The sequence below is a fragment of the Ptiloglossa arizonensis genome, chromosome 9, assembly GCF_051014685.1.
Source record: "Ptiloglossa arizonensis isolate GNS036 chromosome 9, iyPtiAriz1_principal, whole genome shotgun sequence".
Classification (NCBI taxonomy): domain Eukaryota; kingdom Metazoa; phylum Arthropoda; class Insecta; order Hymenoptera; family Colletidae; genus Ptiloglossa; species Ptiloglossa arizonensis.
Window position 1 is genome coordinate 10012406 of NC_135056.1, and position 16542 is coordinate 10028947.

Below are 16542 nucleotides of genomic sequence, written 5' to 3' on the forward strand. Positions count from 1 at the left end.
ATCGACGAGTCCGTCGGTGATCCGGAGTATGGACAAACAATCTTATCTGCCGGCCGAGAGATAGGACTCTCAATTTCTACTACTCTCTGTTCACCTTCTGTATCACCTTTCGCGTTCGTCTCCTTCCCCTCTCGGTGGTCCCTTTCCCGTTTCAAATCTCTACCGAGCTTCAATGGATCTTGTAGCTTCGGATGTACGGGTGAAAGTAACATCCTTCTTGCCGCGCGAGTGCAGCTTATCGCCTGTAGGTGACGCTCCCCGATAAATATTAGCTCGTCGGTACACCGTTTCGTTGGTCTTGTTGGTAGTCACGGAACTCGCGGAGTCGATTATTTAGCAAATAAATCCTGTTTGCGAACTCACCGTTCGTCGACAATGACGAACAGAGGAAAGTGAGATACATCGATGAAGACAAGTGTCTTCGAAGACGGTGTGTAACTTTGGTTGACATTCATTTTGTTTTTACCTTCTTCGAGTCGCGATCGTCGATACGGATTTGTTGTTCGAAAGTCTGCGCCATCGAGGAAAAATGTACCGTAATTTATCAAGTAGTGTACCCTATGGTTGCACCACTTAGGTACGATAAGCTAAGTAGTTTTACCTTTGAACGTTATCTTGCGACGTCTGTACCTATGTGCATGTTTACAAGTGGATATTGCACTCAGGCCAAGTACTCGCAGTAGTAATTTGTGGATTCAGTCGACCATAAATTCAACAGTCCTAATACTGATTGCAATATGATGTTGACCTAAGACTTCATACCAGATATTGTACATATGGGTATAACTGAATTTTCGAATGATCCAACATTGGGTTGTATTTATCGGCATTGTTACAAAGCACGATTTTGGATCTCATTCTAATGCCAAAGAAGGATAATTTTACTTCCTTACCAACGTTTTAACCTCAGCTTGAAAAAACTTGGAAAAATAATTGGAGCTGCAGTATATCGCAAATAACAGTTTTTATATGCATCTATGTTTCGTTAACCGAGTATATTCGATCGAGTATCCATCCATTCTCGCGAACAGTTCTTGTTTAAATTAAATTGACAATTTTTTGTAACAGTTTTTATATACATTTTTTTGATAATTATTTTTATATATGTCTATGTTCCATTAACCAGGTTTATTCGATCGAGCAGCCATCTGTTCCTGCGAATATTTTACGTTGAAGTTAAATTGATGATTTTTAAACTTTCGATATTCTGGAACCACAAGTTCTCGTTATAAGTTAAGTGTTTGTTAAATATAATTTTCTTCGGGGTAATATCGATACATTTCCGTCAGTCACCCATAGTTTAAGCCGGCTCTTAAATGACTTACACCTATACGAGAAAACTCACTCAATCCGATCAGCGTGCAAAGTAATATTGAATGGAGTCGGAGAACAAAATGCGATTTTCTATACCTTTCACTTCTGAGTTCGTAGCAGTTGAAATAACTATCGTGCAATTTCCTTATAGTCGAGCTCCTGAAGGATAGAAACCGTACAAGTTTTCATTATCGTCGAAATAAACTAAATAAAAAATCGAATTTTTATGCAATATTATTTCTTGGTATCGTTAATAATATACATTTGTCTGCATTACGTTTTTAATAATGTTTTCAATATCTGTATTATTAATTACGTTTTAATTATTCCTACAAAATTTATTTCGTGGTGACACCAGCAATTTCTCACTTATTTCGATAAATATGAAATAAATGTCACATTTACTATTGTATCGTTCGGTCGAATAAACGCGAAATAAATTTCTATAAATTTTTGAAATGGAACGATTACTTTGGAATTTGAAAAAGCGATATAAACGAAGCACAGAGATAAAACTGAGTCCTGTTAACACCAAATATTGCGCACAACGCCCTTTGATCAACGATGCGTCCTCTGACATTGCTATAAGTATTTTCGCTACGTATTTTCAATACGTTAAGTACTGTTGAGAGTAACACAACTGAATCTTTTCTTCAAAAAAGTTAACCGATATTTTCCAATCGTACCCAGGCGCTCAAAAATATGAACAAATTCCGGTCTGAAAAATAACAATCGTCATTGAAAAAGCAAATTCAGCCACGTAGTTTTAACAGATATATAAAAGAGTATCGAAGTAATAAAGTAGTTTTAACAAATATATAAAAGATTATTAAAGTAATAAATGTATTTTGTAACGTGTTAAAGTTTCATCGAAAATATGCCCGAAATGTTAAAGACGATATGAGAAGAGACCAGTCCGATAAAACCTTATCGATAAGTATATCAATATTATTATATTCTTAAAAAAGTTATTATATCCTTATAAAAAATATTATTAGATTCTTGAGTACACCGGGAACTATTTTCGACGAATACAAATCGCGGTTGAATTATACCGAAAATAAAAAAAAAAAAAAAAAAACAAAAATAAACGTGGCCAAAACCAACCGAATGATACACTTCGCTGCTTATAAAACTCGCTTATTCAGAGCATACATTCACAACACGCTTTGTCCCAGTATAGAACGTTCCGTGGAGATATCAGCATAACCAAATCGGCCCTAACTCTATTCGAGAACAAGTTTGGCTCGGGGCCAATGTGCTCGACGTCGACAACGAAACTTATTTAATTATTTTTCTATCAACCGGCCCGGGCCCGTTGCGCTATGCGGCCGAGATGTGAACAGATGAGAGCCAGTCACCGCAAACTAGTTTAATTATTCTCGTACCGATCAGTTAAACCGACTGTTTCGTAGCGGTCGGTGACCGATGGAAAGCAAGCAAGACAGATTTTTTCCATTATACATATATATACATATATGTGTGCATACATATAATTTATTATTATTATATATTATATATATATATATATATATATAAATTTATATATTTATAGCCGCATCGACTGGTCAATAGCGATATTTCCCAGCACCGCTGAAGATACAAAAACCATCGGTGCAAAATTCTAAACCAGATCAACCACTTGAAAGAGATCATCGAATATCGGAAAATTTAATATATCGACATTGTAAAATTTCTTTTCGACGTCTTCGTCTTCCAAGAGGTCTCAGGTTAGAGTATAATGTTCGAAAATCGAGACTGCCGCTTATCAATATGCGAAGCACGAGTAGAGAATTTTATATCGAAACTGATCGAATTCAAACGGTTGCTTCGAAGATGACAGCGAATGGGATATTTTCATAGGTAAATATAGCGCAAAGGTAACGTGCTCGACAACAATGCTTGGTAATGTACCTTAAGCGCGCAATTCTATTCAAAATTCCTCGATGCGCGAATAATCCTTGACATTCGAGCTCCATCGTTCGAAAGTGAATTAGCAAAAATAGCTTATCGCGACGAAGTCAGAAATTTCTCGATCGTCCACACTGAAAACTACCACTCCTTGTGTACCACGTGATCTCTTCTACGACTTCGTATTTGAAACTTACTCGGGGAAAAAAATACTACGATCCGTTATTTTGACGCGCCGCGTATGCGAAGAAACGCGAACAGGTGAACGACTCCTGCCGGTGAATTGAAGCAAAAAAATGTTCTCAACGGTATTTACGTTCCGACGTGCACGCGGAACGCGAGTGCACCGTACACTACGATGTATTTTTCGATTCTGATTTATTTCCTCGGTTAAAAATTAAACGGTCCCCGGCGGAAAGAGCTCGATTCGAATTCCATACGATCCGTTCGTACTCGTGGTAGAATTCCCGCTGGAAAGGGGATCGAAGCACACGCCCGCGGGATCTCTACGGCAGGCTCTCCACGTCTCCGTGAAGAGACGAAGGTTCGAGGCCCCGGAAACGGTAAATTAATTCGCGAACGACAAGCCCAGTCGCCGCCGCTTCTACTCGCTTTCACCGAATAAACATCAGGGCCAGAAGTTGACCGGGGCGACGTCGCTAGCGGCGTATCCGGTATATGTATACACGTCCGCCTAACCCGTTTCTCCGTGGTACGTATTTGGCACCGTTTCTCCGTTGCATCTGCATCGGACGTCAGCACACAACGGACTTCGCCATACCCACTGTGTCGATCGCAATCCGCGAACCGCGATGCGAACTGATATCCAATTCGGGTCCCGACGATCTGCGAAATTAGGGAGCTAACTGCTTTTGCGCCAGGTTACGCTCGACCGATTCCGCTCCAATTTCGAGTTACGCGCGAACCGACGACTGTACTCGATCCTCCTATTCCCTTCGCGCGATTTCTTTTTCTTCGCGAGGAATCGCTTCCGTTTGCCTCTTCCGTGCGAACTTGAACACGGTGTTCGTTCATTTCTGAACGAAAATAAACGGAAATTGTCATTTTTCTTTTTTTAACGGAGAAATTACAGAGCGTTAATTTTTACGTTAGCGCGTTAATAGAGTGTTAATTTTTTAAGAGACGATCGATCATTTTGTTTACGCGTTTATACGTCTTCGAAGATGTAGAAATTTCTGTATCGTACGAACATTAATATTTGAAGAGTTACGGGTTGGGACGTAAATCGCGTTTGCTAAGATAATATCAGTTACCGGAGGTCGGAGATTAAAATTCGAAACGATTCGTTAAAGAATCGTTAAAGAATAACAAAATACGGAAAAATGGCAGTGGATAACGATTTGTTACTGTGAGAGTTTGTAATTTTGTTACTTGGTATAAAGGGATGTTTATAGAATACTTCTATGAATAATTTCGAGTCAATTGATCGCTTACTTTTTCAGATTTTTAGAACACATAGTTACGAGCAAAATTCGTAGAGATTTTCATCTCGTAGCGGAGTTTCGTTGATTGCCATATCGTCGCTGCATAAAGTTAATTACATTTTACTTTTTCAATTTCTGAAACACGGGTATTTTTTTATTCGTCTACCGCTCCAGCAAATATAGTTTTGCACAATTTATAAACACAATATTTACGTAGCGCGTCCACGTCTCTCTTATTTTGCGATATTTCTATAAACGTTTTTAGAAATATTATTACGAGACTTTACGAAAATCCAAGAAAAAAGGATTATTTTCTTTTAAACGACAAACCAGAGTGTTACCAAGGAAAGGTGTCAAATATGAATCTAACGACAATTTTGGGGGATTTATAAAAGAACCATCGATAATAAACTAACGATAAAAATGTAAAATATACTCGTGGTGGAAACAATGCGCATTGAGAATTCGTCACTTATTTCGTGTTAATGTATTCTTCGTTATGCCCGATTAGACGATCTCGGATGTTCCGTTAATCGTTCGGGAGGAATTTTTTTTCAGGTCCGATACGAAGTCAATTGAATCGAAACAATTCATAAGAGATGCTCTTTTCCGCGAGCATTCGGCAGTTTTTCGTCTATACAGAGCTTGAAAGCTTAAAATCGCGGATATCGATTTTGATGAAACGACACGCACGTAGATACGTGGACCGTTTTACTGTTCCGCGCGAACAAAAGACCTTTGTCTTTTATCGCGCGGACTATTTAAATGCTATACAGTGTCGATGAAACGCAAATAGAGATGCATATTACCCCCCCCCCCCCCCCCCGGTCCCCCTTCCAAATCCATAAAAGTTTGCAATTACGTTTAGTTCGATTGTTTCGTTCTAATAACGTTGTCCATTGTACCGTGTACAAAGGTAGTAATTGTCACGTTGAAGTCGTCAATTCGATTTTCCATTCATGCCGCTATCGTTTCTTTTTGTGTGAAATCGAAGCAGCCACATCCACTTTTTAGATGTTCTTCATTGTTACGGCTACATTCGTATTTTGCACGCCGCCACGTTACAACCGTGTGCACGAAATTCGTTCGTACGATTTGTGAAATTACGCAATTTCAATTTCGAGAATGTTTGTCGATTATCCCCAATGGTCGCAAATCCGACCGTACGAAATTTTACGCTTGCCGGGAAAAATTAAACGCGCAAAATTAAAAGTACTTTCCAGCAACGAGTCGACTGTTACTCGAAATCTCGTAAAGATTTGGAAACTTTAAATTCGAAGAACAATTGTCGCTGATTACAATTTGATCGTTATTCGGGTACTGATTCCCGATAAGATGTTTATAATTTATACGTATCTCTCTTACAAATGATTTACTCCTTGTTCTTAGATTCTACCCGTACAAAAATTATCTTCCTTGTTACTTCGATCACTCGGCACGACATCGAGAGAGTGTAATACCTAATTCCACTGTAAAACAAAAACGCGCCAGGATTTCGAAAGAACGGGTGTCGATTCGAAGAGACACGAACCTCTTCGGGAAAGAATTATTTCGTTTTCGACGAATAAAAATTCAGAACGGTGTTCTCTTCTCGATATCGTGAAAGTCGAACGACACGAATAATTATTGGCAATATATGAAACAATTTCCAGCCGAACGTGCACGCGTATTCGGATATTCTTGAAGCGTCGCCGAGAAGTAAAATGAAAAAAAAAATGATCGGTACACTTCGCGAAACCGTTCAATTTTCGTCTCCTCGTTCGTATTAAACATCGGTACGATAAAAAGCACAGGGTAGGGGGGGGAGCTCGCCGAAGACGAGTTCCAAAGACCGCGAAAATTACGATTCGCCGACAAGGAACATCAATTATTCCCCAGCGCGGCGAATCGACGAGACAAATCTACGAACGGTAGTCAATACCCGGGAAAAATCGGAATAAATTCACCGCTGTTGGGCAAAAAAACGAACGAAACACCAGAAGCGAACGATACCGTTGACTTCCTCTACTTACCGATTGGCACGTTGACAGCAAAGAGAACGACAAGGGCGCGATGGCAGAGCATCGTGCACTGCATGGAAAACGCGATGAATCGTCCGTCGATGGAACCAGCTACCCCTTTTTATCTACTTAACCCTGTCATCTTCCGTGGGGACCTCTGTTTCCGGTCTCCTGATGCATAGCATGCCTGAAACAACAAAAACGATATAACGTAGCGCGGCGTTAATCGTTATTTTTCCCTCGATTCGTGGATCGAACATCTGTCGCGCGGAGGGACGGGGTAGAGGCGAACGCCGGGCAGGGGAGCGTTGTTTTGAATTAACGGACAGAAGAATACCTCGTCGTTGGTCCGCTTTATCGGTCGTTTCCACCGAGCGAACTTTCGACTCGCCTACCCTCGCGTTGCAAAACCGACTACCCCGCCGCTTCTGCCTACTGTTATCTGAACCGAGCCCCGTCGTTTCTCCTCGTTGACGTTCGATCGTGTTCGCCAGGAGTTGCCTAATAGGCCGATCAAAGGGAAACTCGGGCTGACGTTACCGAGACGGACAGAGGGACGCCGAAAGCTCCCGGAAGGAGCCTTTGTGTATCGACAATGACGCGCGATCGTTAAGAATTCGCGCGCTCACGTTCACCGTTCGTTTTCTTATCTCGCGTTCGCGTGTAAATATTTAATCGCGGTTGTCGTCGTTGTTCGACCGCGAGACACTGATACGTTCGGCGATACGGATGTTTGCTCTTTCGTTTCTCCGACGGTTGACGATTCGGGCGTCTTTGTTCGATCGTGAGATTCGGTTTACCGTTACGCGAGAAAAATCACATCTTTGGACTTAGGTGATCGGCTTCCTTCTCTTCGAGACTCTGAAACTGTCGATCGAGTTTCATTCTATTCGATATTGTTGTGCAATTATTGGACTCTTTGGAAAGTCATGTCGTTTTCCAAAATGGAGAATATATAATTTGTTGAAATACAACGACATGGAGCCATGCAGCGCTTGAGAAGTCAAGGCATGGGACTGTATTATATTTATCTCAAAAATAAACGTCCTATTTACTTTTTCTCTTGTGCTCAACAATTCCATTATCCCGCATAATTTAATAAAATGTTTGTACACTCTAAAAATATCGTGTTTCATTTTCATCAAAAAAAAAAAAAAGAAAAAAACGAAATGACTTTTCGAACAACCCAATACTTTCGATTCTAATGGATGTATGTTTGTGAGAAATTTAGACATCAAAATATTATCCTTTCTTGATTGTGACTATGGGTGATTGGACGATTTCGTTCGATGCATTTGTTTAATCGATTCTGTAGCTACTTGTTACGCGTCTCCTGTTCAATTTCTAATGAATGTAAGTACGAACGACTGATTCTTTCGCGATTGAAGATATTTCTTTCTACGAATCGTATCAAAATGTACCTAAACCTGTACCTGAACTCGGGTCGAAACGTTTACATTAACGAGCAATGCTCTCGAGAATCTAGGTCATTGATGCATCTTTAATTAAAATCACGACCGGCAATATACATTTCTAAACGTTTGCAAAAATATTACTCTCGTTTGAATCAACCTTTCTCGAACACGATCCGATTCTGTTGCACGAAAAATACTTCCCATTAAATGAAAAGGAACATATCGCGATCATCTACACCTCGATCGATCGTACTACTCGGAAAAAATGAAACAACACGCTCGAAAGGAACATTGATAAACGTAAACAGTCGTCTGTGGACTCGTAACCGCGTCTCGTAAGAAATCGTTAACGAAAACGGTAACGAGCGTCGAACGAACGCCGGGGGGTTTATTAAAGATACAAATGTCGCCTAAACACCGGTTTATCGTTCGCGACGATAATTTTTAACGAATAGCGGATACAGGACGGGTCTGTCCGATACATCAGGTTTGATAAAACGAAAAGCTGTAATACGCGAGTATTATTCAAATTATTATTCGCGAATGGCATTTGGTGCACGCGTTGCGCTCCCTCCTCGGGGCGAGTTGCCGGGCACGACTCGGTCCGCGTATCGCGAAATTGTTAATTTTCCATATTCCGTGGCGTGTGCATTCACGGGTCCCCGCGTTCCGCACGGTGCACACCATTGATCAGATTCGCAGCTTTCCTGTCCCGGTGTGCACGGCGAGACAGTTCAATCGACAATAAAGTGTTTGTAATGCTAATACGTCGAGGAACGGAAGCCTAAACTTCGAGCGTCGTTATAATCGTTTCGAATCATCGCTCGGCAATTGATCGTTGATACAGTTACTGTCGCCGACGCGGCAATAAATTATTAATTATCATCGACGCGGTCGGATTTAAACGGGAGCGACATAAACAATATAATGGCCCCGTGCCCTGGTGGTTTTACCGAGCCGCGCGACATCGATTTCCAACGTGATCGACAGAATTGTCGCCGTGAAATACCACAGGATTGTATCGTGTGCCGTTAAACTGAAATTATTTTATATTCGTCAGACCAAAATTAATTTTAGTTGCTCGCCGTGCGACGAATATTTTCACCGTGAAAGGGAAAGTAACTCGGGAAAATAAGAAAATGTACACCGACGCGGGAAAGTTTGCGGCAAGTTCGATCTTTGAGACAAATTTTAGTTTCCCTTGCGCGTGAATCGCGCGATTTGTTGAATACAAACGTTAATCGAATATTGCACGAGTATAATTTGAAACGCAGATTATAATTGTATTTGGATATAGACGTTTCATCGTACGCGAATTGTTGATCATTTTCTTTTTTTTTCAGGATTTTTTTCCAAATTTGGGAGAATTTCTCGCGATACGAAAAGTACACGAAAACTGGTAATACCGGTATTAACAATTGTTTGACATTTTCGGTAACTGTGTAATTGAAGATATAAGTAAAATAGTCAAACTCGATACTTCGTATTTCCCCGAAAATGAGCACTTTGTAAATTTCTTGTCTCTTTTTAAAGAATATTTACAGTTTGGTAATTAATTGAGTAAAAATATTATATATTATATACGTCAATATTTTAATGTAAATATTAATTAATTTACCAAAGACCGTGATACGGCTTCGAAAATGCAAATATATCGAGTAACGAAGATCGTTTGTTTTGAGGTTTTAATATTTATTAATGTCACAGAGGAGCATTATGGACGCTTTGTTAAAATACAAAGGTGGAAACGGTGTATTGTCATGGACCATTGAATTGCTTCTCGTATTTCATAAATACATAAAGAGAATGTATTAATTTTATTCAAAATGCTTCAATGAGACTCGGATCTCTAACAAACGACTTCGAGAAAAATTAATCTTATCTTAATATTTGCTTCTTCGAACTACACGATTTTATTCCCGTTAAAGTTTTCTTATTTTTTTAAAGTAACGTAGGTGGTTGATTGTCCCATTTTACATTTGTATTTTACGGTAAAATTCTTCGTCGAAGAACGATCCGTAAATATTTACCGTTACCCGATAATTTACGATACTCTCAGGTGCCAATACTCGTAACCTCATTATACGGTATTTTAATGGTCGTGGAGAAATAGCATATTATTCTTTAAAAATGACCACTGTAGTAAATTAAAGGTCGAATGTGGAAGCACGAATTACAATAGTACATACATATGTATGTAAGTCGCTTGAAACAAGTTTCGCGTATGTTATGCGACGGTAGATTACGCAATTCGTAAACTGGGCACGGAGGAAAAAATGCAGTTAAATATAAAACGTAAAGCGCAACGTATGTTGTACATGACCGACGTTGCCTGAGCGTTATTCCTGTGAAATTATTTAAATTATAGCGTACACTCTAACTACAAATAAATTACCTGGTGAAATGTGTCGTGTGTCGACAAATATAATACCTCACGGGACGTGGAGACTTCGTGTAGGTTAGAAACATTATAACGTGAAACGAAAACGAAATGCAAAGCAATATTACAAGTTGGACTGGCGTTGCGCAACTGTTTCCGGTATTCCTTTCTGCTAAAAAGTAACGTACGATTTCGTATTCTCTGATCGAAATTGTTAAATTAAATTATCATACTCCTCTGGTATCGAAATATTGATTCCGATAATAAATCAACGAGGATATTGCTACAGTTTTTATTCCTTCGTTTTCTTTTCTCCAGATTGAACTACGATATATTTTTTACAACAATTGTGTCAGAAAAATCAACCTCGCGCAAAGTGAATTCTTTCACGTCCAACTTTTTTTCTCTCGATGGTGAAAAAAAGAATTACAATTTGTTGTTGTTCAACTTACGAACGAGGAACGAAATTCGTCGAATATTGACGTTTCAAAATTTTCATGAATAAAGGTATCGATGTTCGTTGACATAGGAACATTGAAAAGTTTCATGTCACAAAGTGAATGCTGATCGTATGAACTATTAACTCGAAAGAGAAAAAGAAAGGTAGGTAGATTTTGTACGTCAATCGTTGAACATTTTTTTTTTTTTTGCAACGCGCTTCGAGCGTCACATTGACTAGCGATTGATGCCAGATCAAGGTAAGTGCATACAACGCCATGTTGAAACGAGCGGCACCTTTTGAACTGAAATTTTTGACAGCATTTCGCGTGTTGCCTGTGCGTTATTCCTGTGAAATTATTTAAATTTTAACGCACGCTCTAACTACAAATAAATTACGCGGCGAAATGTGTATGACGACAAATATAATACCTCACGGAACGCAGCATAGTGCAACTACTTCCGGTATTTTTTTTTTTTTTTTTTTTCTGTTAAAAAATAACGTACGACGCCGTATGCTCTAATGGAAATTGTTAAATAAAATCGACATTGTCCGCTGATATCAAAATATTGATACAGTTCAATGTAGAAATGTAGTAAACGAAGTAATAAAAACTACAGAAGTACACCAGTTGGTTTATTATTCGAATCAATATTTTGGTACCAGCGGAGAATGATAATTTCATTTAAAAATTTAACAAAACGATCGAAGTTCAAATATTGAATTAAAAAATCGTGGAAACTTGGAAAACGCTTCACGATTCTCAACGTTTCGTTCGATCTTTCGACCAAATTTCTTTTTCTTTCTCCAAACAGGTAACTAACTCTTTTTATTTCACCGTTGAAACTTCACCGGTATACTCTTATCACGATGAACTTTTCATAAAAAATTTTCGTAAAACAATGGCCGTGAATATTAAACAAGATAAGTAACCAATCTCACGGAAATTCTCCAATTACGGTGTTATTTGTTTCGTAAATATTTGCGCGCAAATGTAATCGGTGGAGTTAATTGAACGACATTTCGAGAGAAAATAAAATCCAGCCCCAACGACGGGAACGTAAACAGAAATCACGACGTAAGTCTTTGCATCGGTCTAGTAAAAATTTTGATGGCAATATTTACGAAACCACTGATTCCTACGTACGCCCCCGCAGCCAGGACGAACCAACGTAAAATGCGAAACACGAAACACAGAACACGAAATGCTGCAGTTCGTTACCGACAAGGTAAAGCCGATCTATACCACAAACAGCAGAAGCAGTGGCGGAAGCAGCAAGCAGCAGCAACGAATTGGCTCTTTCACGCAGACAGCTGAACAAAAAGAGTCGGACGGGGTTAACTCTAATTTACATTCGCGCGTACCTATGTACTCTGCATATTTACAATGCACATACGCGCACATACAGGACGTCCCGGAAGGTGGTCTGTAAGGGGAATGAGAAAGTCTTGGGTCTAACAGTCTGAACGATTTTCAAAGACGACTTCCTCGGCTAGACCTTTGACTTCTGGTGAATACGAAGTGAAAAAAAAACATGGACGGTACGCTTTCAGACTTAATGTTTAAGCACTATCAAAGTAACTTTACTACCGAGGTAGGAGTAAAATAAACTTCAGAATAATCAAAATTGTATCGGATAATTGAGAAAAGTATTTTCTGAACTAAAAAGAAACTCTTTACTGAAACTCTGGTAAAGGGTGGAATAAATTTTACCGTTAATCAAAATTATATCGGACAGGAAAGAAAACTGTTTTCTAAATACGAAACAATTTTTTACTGGATTATTTGTATTGAAATCTAGATATAATTCTGGTATACTGGTTTAACAAGTATGATCAGTATCGAATAAAGAGTTGTAGATATTTTTGTCGTTTAAAGTCGCTAAACGATTGTCGAGAAAAATGTTTCGGAAGATCATTCTTTTTTGTAGAAATGAAACGTAAAAAAATTATTTACGCTATTTTCGACTCATTCTGACAAAAAGTATCGCCCACTTGTGCCACGAATTTTGTGCCAACCTGTATACTAATACTTGTTTCAAGAGGAAGTTTCTTTTTTGGTTCAATCAGAGCAATGACGTACGTTAATTCGGTTCACCGTTTCCGCTGCGCGAATTCGGTCCGCTCGAGGTATAAAATATTTCCTTTGCAATTAAAATATAAAAAATAATACAAATGGAGTGTTCTATTTTTTGTATTTTTATTTTTTAGCAATTTTAAATCGCTGGAAGGAACCCTACACTCGCGGTCGAAACGTTGAACGGAATAAACGTACGTTATTGCTCTGATTAGGCAGAAATCGCGATACCATCGGGATGCGTGCGATTCTTTGTAGAGAAATGAATCGAAGATACGGGATAAAATTTTTCATACGAGACTTCATTTTCGAGAAAATCGATTTTGAATATCCATTTGGTACACGTGCTATTAACTACAACTTGGCCATTGCCTCTGTCCAGTGCTCGTTACTTCTACCCGTGTCGGTGTGCGTGTCGAAGTGTATTATTATGTTTTTTTTCATCGGTTGTTATACTTTCTGCGTAGTTAGAGTCAGCTAAAACCAATAGTACCATATCACCGTCAATATTTACAAACACCAACACGAGTAGAAATAGCGAGTAATGTACAGACGCGTGAGAAATGTTGTATTTGATCGCACACCTGTTCTAGAAATACTGAGAATCAATTTTTTCGAAAACGAAGCTCCGTCTGAAAAAATTGTATCGTATAATGTCGAATTACCACGAATTTTCGACAACATTGTTGAAATCGTTTTGTACCATCGGATACTCTACTGTAAACTTTTCGTTTCTACGGTAAAAATATGTTCGAAAACATTGATTGCATCGTGCGAACGAAAGTCGTACTGGAATTTTTCTCGGCAACTTACCGCGATTGAGAAATATTCAAATTGCCTAGACTCGATCTCCGCCCGAGAGAGCATTTTGAAAAAAATGTTCTTTAAAATTGCCTCGTTCTTTTTTTTTTTCGCTCGAGGATCTCATTTTTTCAGTAAATTTCCTCTACCTCGAAGCAACCCGTAGGAGAGTGTGCCACATTTACATAAATGTTATCTTTTAGACTTCAGTCTGCCCGCGGAATGGTTTTACTCTCTTATCTATGGTAGGGAGAATCACGTCGTTTACGAACCGCGAAATAGATAACGATACGTCACCCAGTCGGCAGATCGTTGACGGACATTCGTACGAAAATATCTCTTTCGTTCGCGTCAGTCTTTTGCTCGCGAAGAATGTTGGATCCTCCAAAAGAACCACTGCAACGATGGACTGCATCGTGTTGCATGCTTAATAAGGGGTTACGTGCCTAGATTAGATGCAGATTAGAACGAACACGGATGGGCTTAGCGTGAGAGATCATTCATCCGAGATAATTATTTTTCAAGTATTACGTGCTGTTTGTGAAACGCGGTTTGTGAGCACGGTTTCCGGCTGGTGATTAAATTAACAACAAAAAAGTGTCGAAGGAGTATAGGAAGTTTAATAGCCTGACCAGACCGTTCATTTGCGTTCGTGCTCAACGGTCAATTGCTATTACCATGCAGATTGTCGGAAAGTGAAAAATTCGTTTCACGAACGATAAGGTAGAATAATTTTCCTCTTGCGTTTCGAAGCATGTAATGCAATTGACTCGACTGCATCTTTTACGAGTCGACTTTGTACGTTACCATCGTATAAATATTAATGATAAAATAACACCGATGTTGAAATTCGTAATTGTACGCGGTATTATTAAATCGAGGAAATATTTTACGTAATCCTTTAAGGGGCGAATAAACGAAATTCTTGTAACCGTAATTAATCGATGGATAACTCTAAACGTATCGAATATATTAGTTTTACGTAGACACGGTTATTTATTGTGAACTTTTCTTTGAGGTTACTTGTTACGAAACATAAATATTTTACAACACGACAAGAACTATGTAGATCGATGGACGTAGATCATGGCTGTTCGAAATGGATGAATTAAATAAACATTTTTCAATTTCTAGTGCAAAAGGGTTAAAATATTCATCGTGCACCATTGATCCTGCATAGGTCTTGCACTGTACAGTATGGCACTGTCTAGAACATATGCGTATACTGTGTCAGACCAAACCGCGACACTATCACTTTTCCGATGATGATCGTTTGTGGTTGCACAGGTATTTCGGTACAAGAGTAGGCGAAATTTACGTGAAAATAAATTTGAAACGTTCCATGAACATCGCAGTTTCCGGATCGTTTTATTCAACGTGACCTGACGCCCCTATCACTCTCCAATAAAAATGATATTCCGTGAATGTACAATAATTTACACATTTACAACCTTTATCGCGTACTGAATATATTTTTGCATCCAAACGAAGTTCAAAGTGAAATAAAATTTATTCAAACGTGTTGAAAAATAACAAACTCCTGAAAGGTACTTGAAAATTTTTCATGTAAATTTATTTCATGTACAAAAACTATTATTGCCAATTGGATAAAATATTCGCGATCGTAGGTACATTCAGAAAATATGAACAGATGCTATAATTATTTTCAGGTTCTTCGTGTCGTAAGAAGTGGATTACTATTTCGTTATCGATACAACTAGTGGATGTGTACCTCTTATCGATAAGGATAAGAATTCTCGGTCAATTACACCTTAAACTATGGAACGTATTGACTTATCGATTTCAATGTCTACCTATTAGTATCCGATAGGGAAATTGCTCGAATAAGGGTTATTTCTTCAAATTAGAGTACTTGTAAAAAAATGAACACAAATAAATAATTAAACAGCAGAAATAAATACACAAAACATAGACTTTGTCTTATAATGTGAATTTTTGCGGAATTATTACATTTCGTTAAATGTCGTATAATTAAAGTAACTTGCATTGCATTTGAAATGATTTTAAACGACTCGACGTTAAATACCATCGAAACTGATAGGGGTATTGAAACGGTTGATATAAAGAAAACACGTACATTCGGTCGATAACAATTATTTTTAAACCCTGACAAGGAACACATAAAACATTCAAGAACCATTGAACCAGAGAACGTTAACTTCGATGTACTGGGACGAAACGTGATACAATAGTGTATTTGGTTGTAAAGGGGCTAAAAGTGTTACGGTGAAATGATTATTGGAGGAATGGTGTCTCTAGAGACGTGCAATAGTCTCGACTAGTACATATTACTCTCAAGAGAATGTTACCTTCACCGTTGTAGATTAACCGTCACATAAAACCGGGACTTGAACAAATGTCCCTTAAAGAATAGAGAAAGATGTTGCGAGTTAATCTACAGGGACCAGTATCGACGAGATAGTCTTAAAATTCTAGGCACATTCGTTACATTGTTCGGCGCAATACAGTTAAAACGAAATAAGAAATTGTACAGTGTGCAAATCGTTTTAATAAAATAACTAAAGTAATCGCGATTCGAGCAATTTCATACTTTTTCGTTTGTCTCTGATTCGCGCCGTGCCGCGAATGTCCTGTGAAAAAGAATGGGACTGAAATATTTATGAATAAGAGGTCGAGGAATGCATGGCAGAATAACGACTGAGAGAGAAAGTGTGTGTGTGTGTGCGTATTGTACGCGCGTGAGAGTCCTTAAGAATGATCAGTGCGTAGCGAGAAAAG

The 16542-nt window shown here is 38.6% G+C and overlaps 1 protein-coding gene and 1 long non-coding RNA gene across 4 annotated transcripts in view; one reads left to right on the top strand and one right to left on the bottom strand.

Moving 5' to 3' along the window:
* LOC143151650 (lachesin) overlaps positions 1-16542 on the bottom strand; it is a 244963-nt gene that overhangs the window by 135085 nt on the left and 93336 nt on the right. The window contains exon 2 of the mRNA XM_076320999.1: positions 6683-6857. Coding sequence (XP_076177114.1) covers positions 6683-6746 — 64 coding nt within the window. The 5' untranslated portion in view covers positions 6747-6857. The remainder of the gene's footprint in view (positions 1-6682; positions 6858-16542) is intronic.
* LOC143151256 (uncharacterized) lies at positions 10418-12618 on the top strand. Of its 3 annotated transcripts, none has more exons than XR_012993273.1 (4): positions 10418-10644; positions 10784-11068; positions 11720-11982; positions 12062-12618. It is a non-coding gene; the product is annotated as an uncharacterized LOC143151256 (long non-coding RNA). The 3 variants fall into 2 exon arrangements; XR_012993275.1 differs by having other exon boundaries at positions 10418-10649.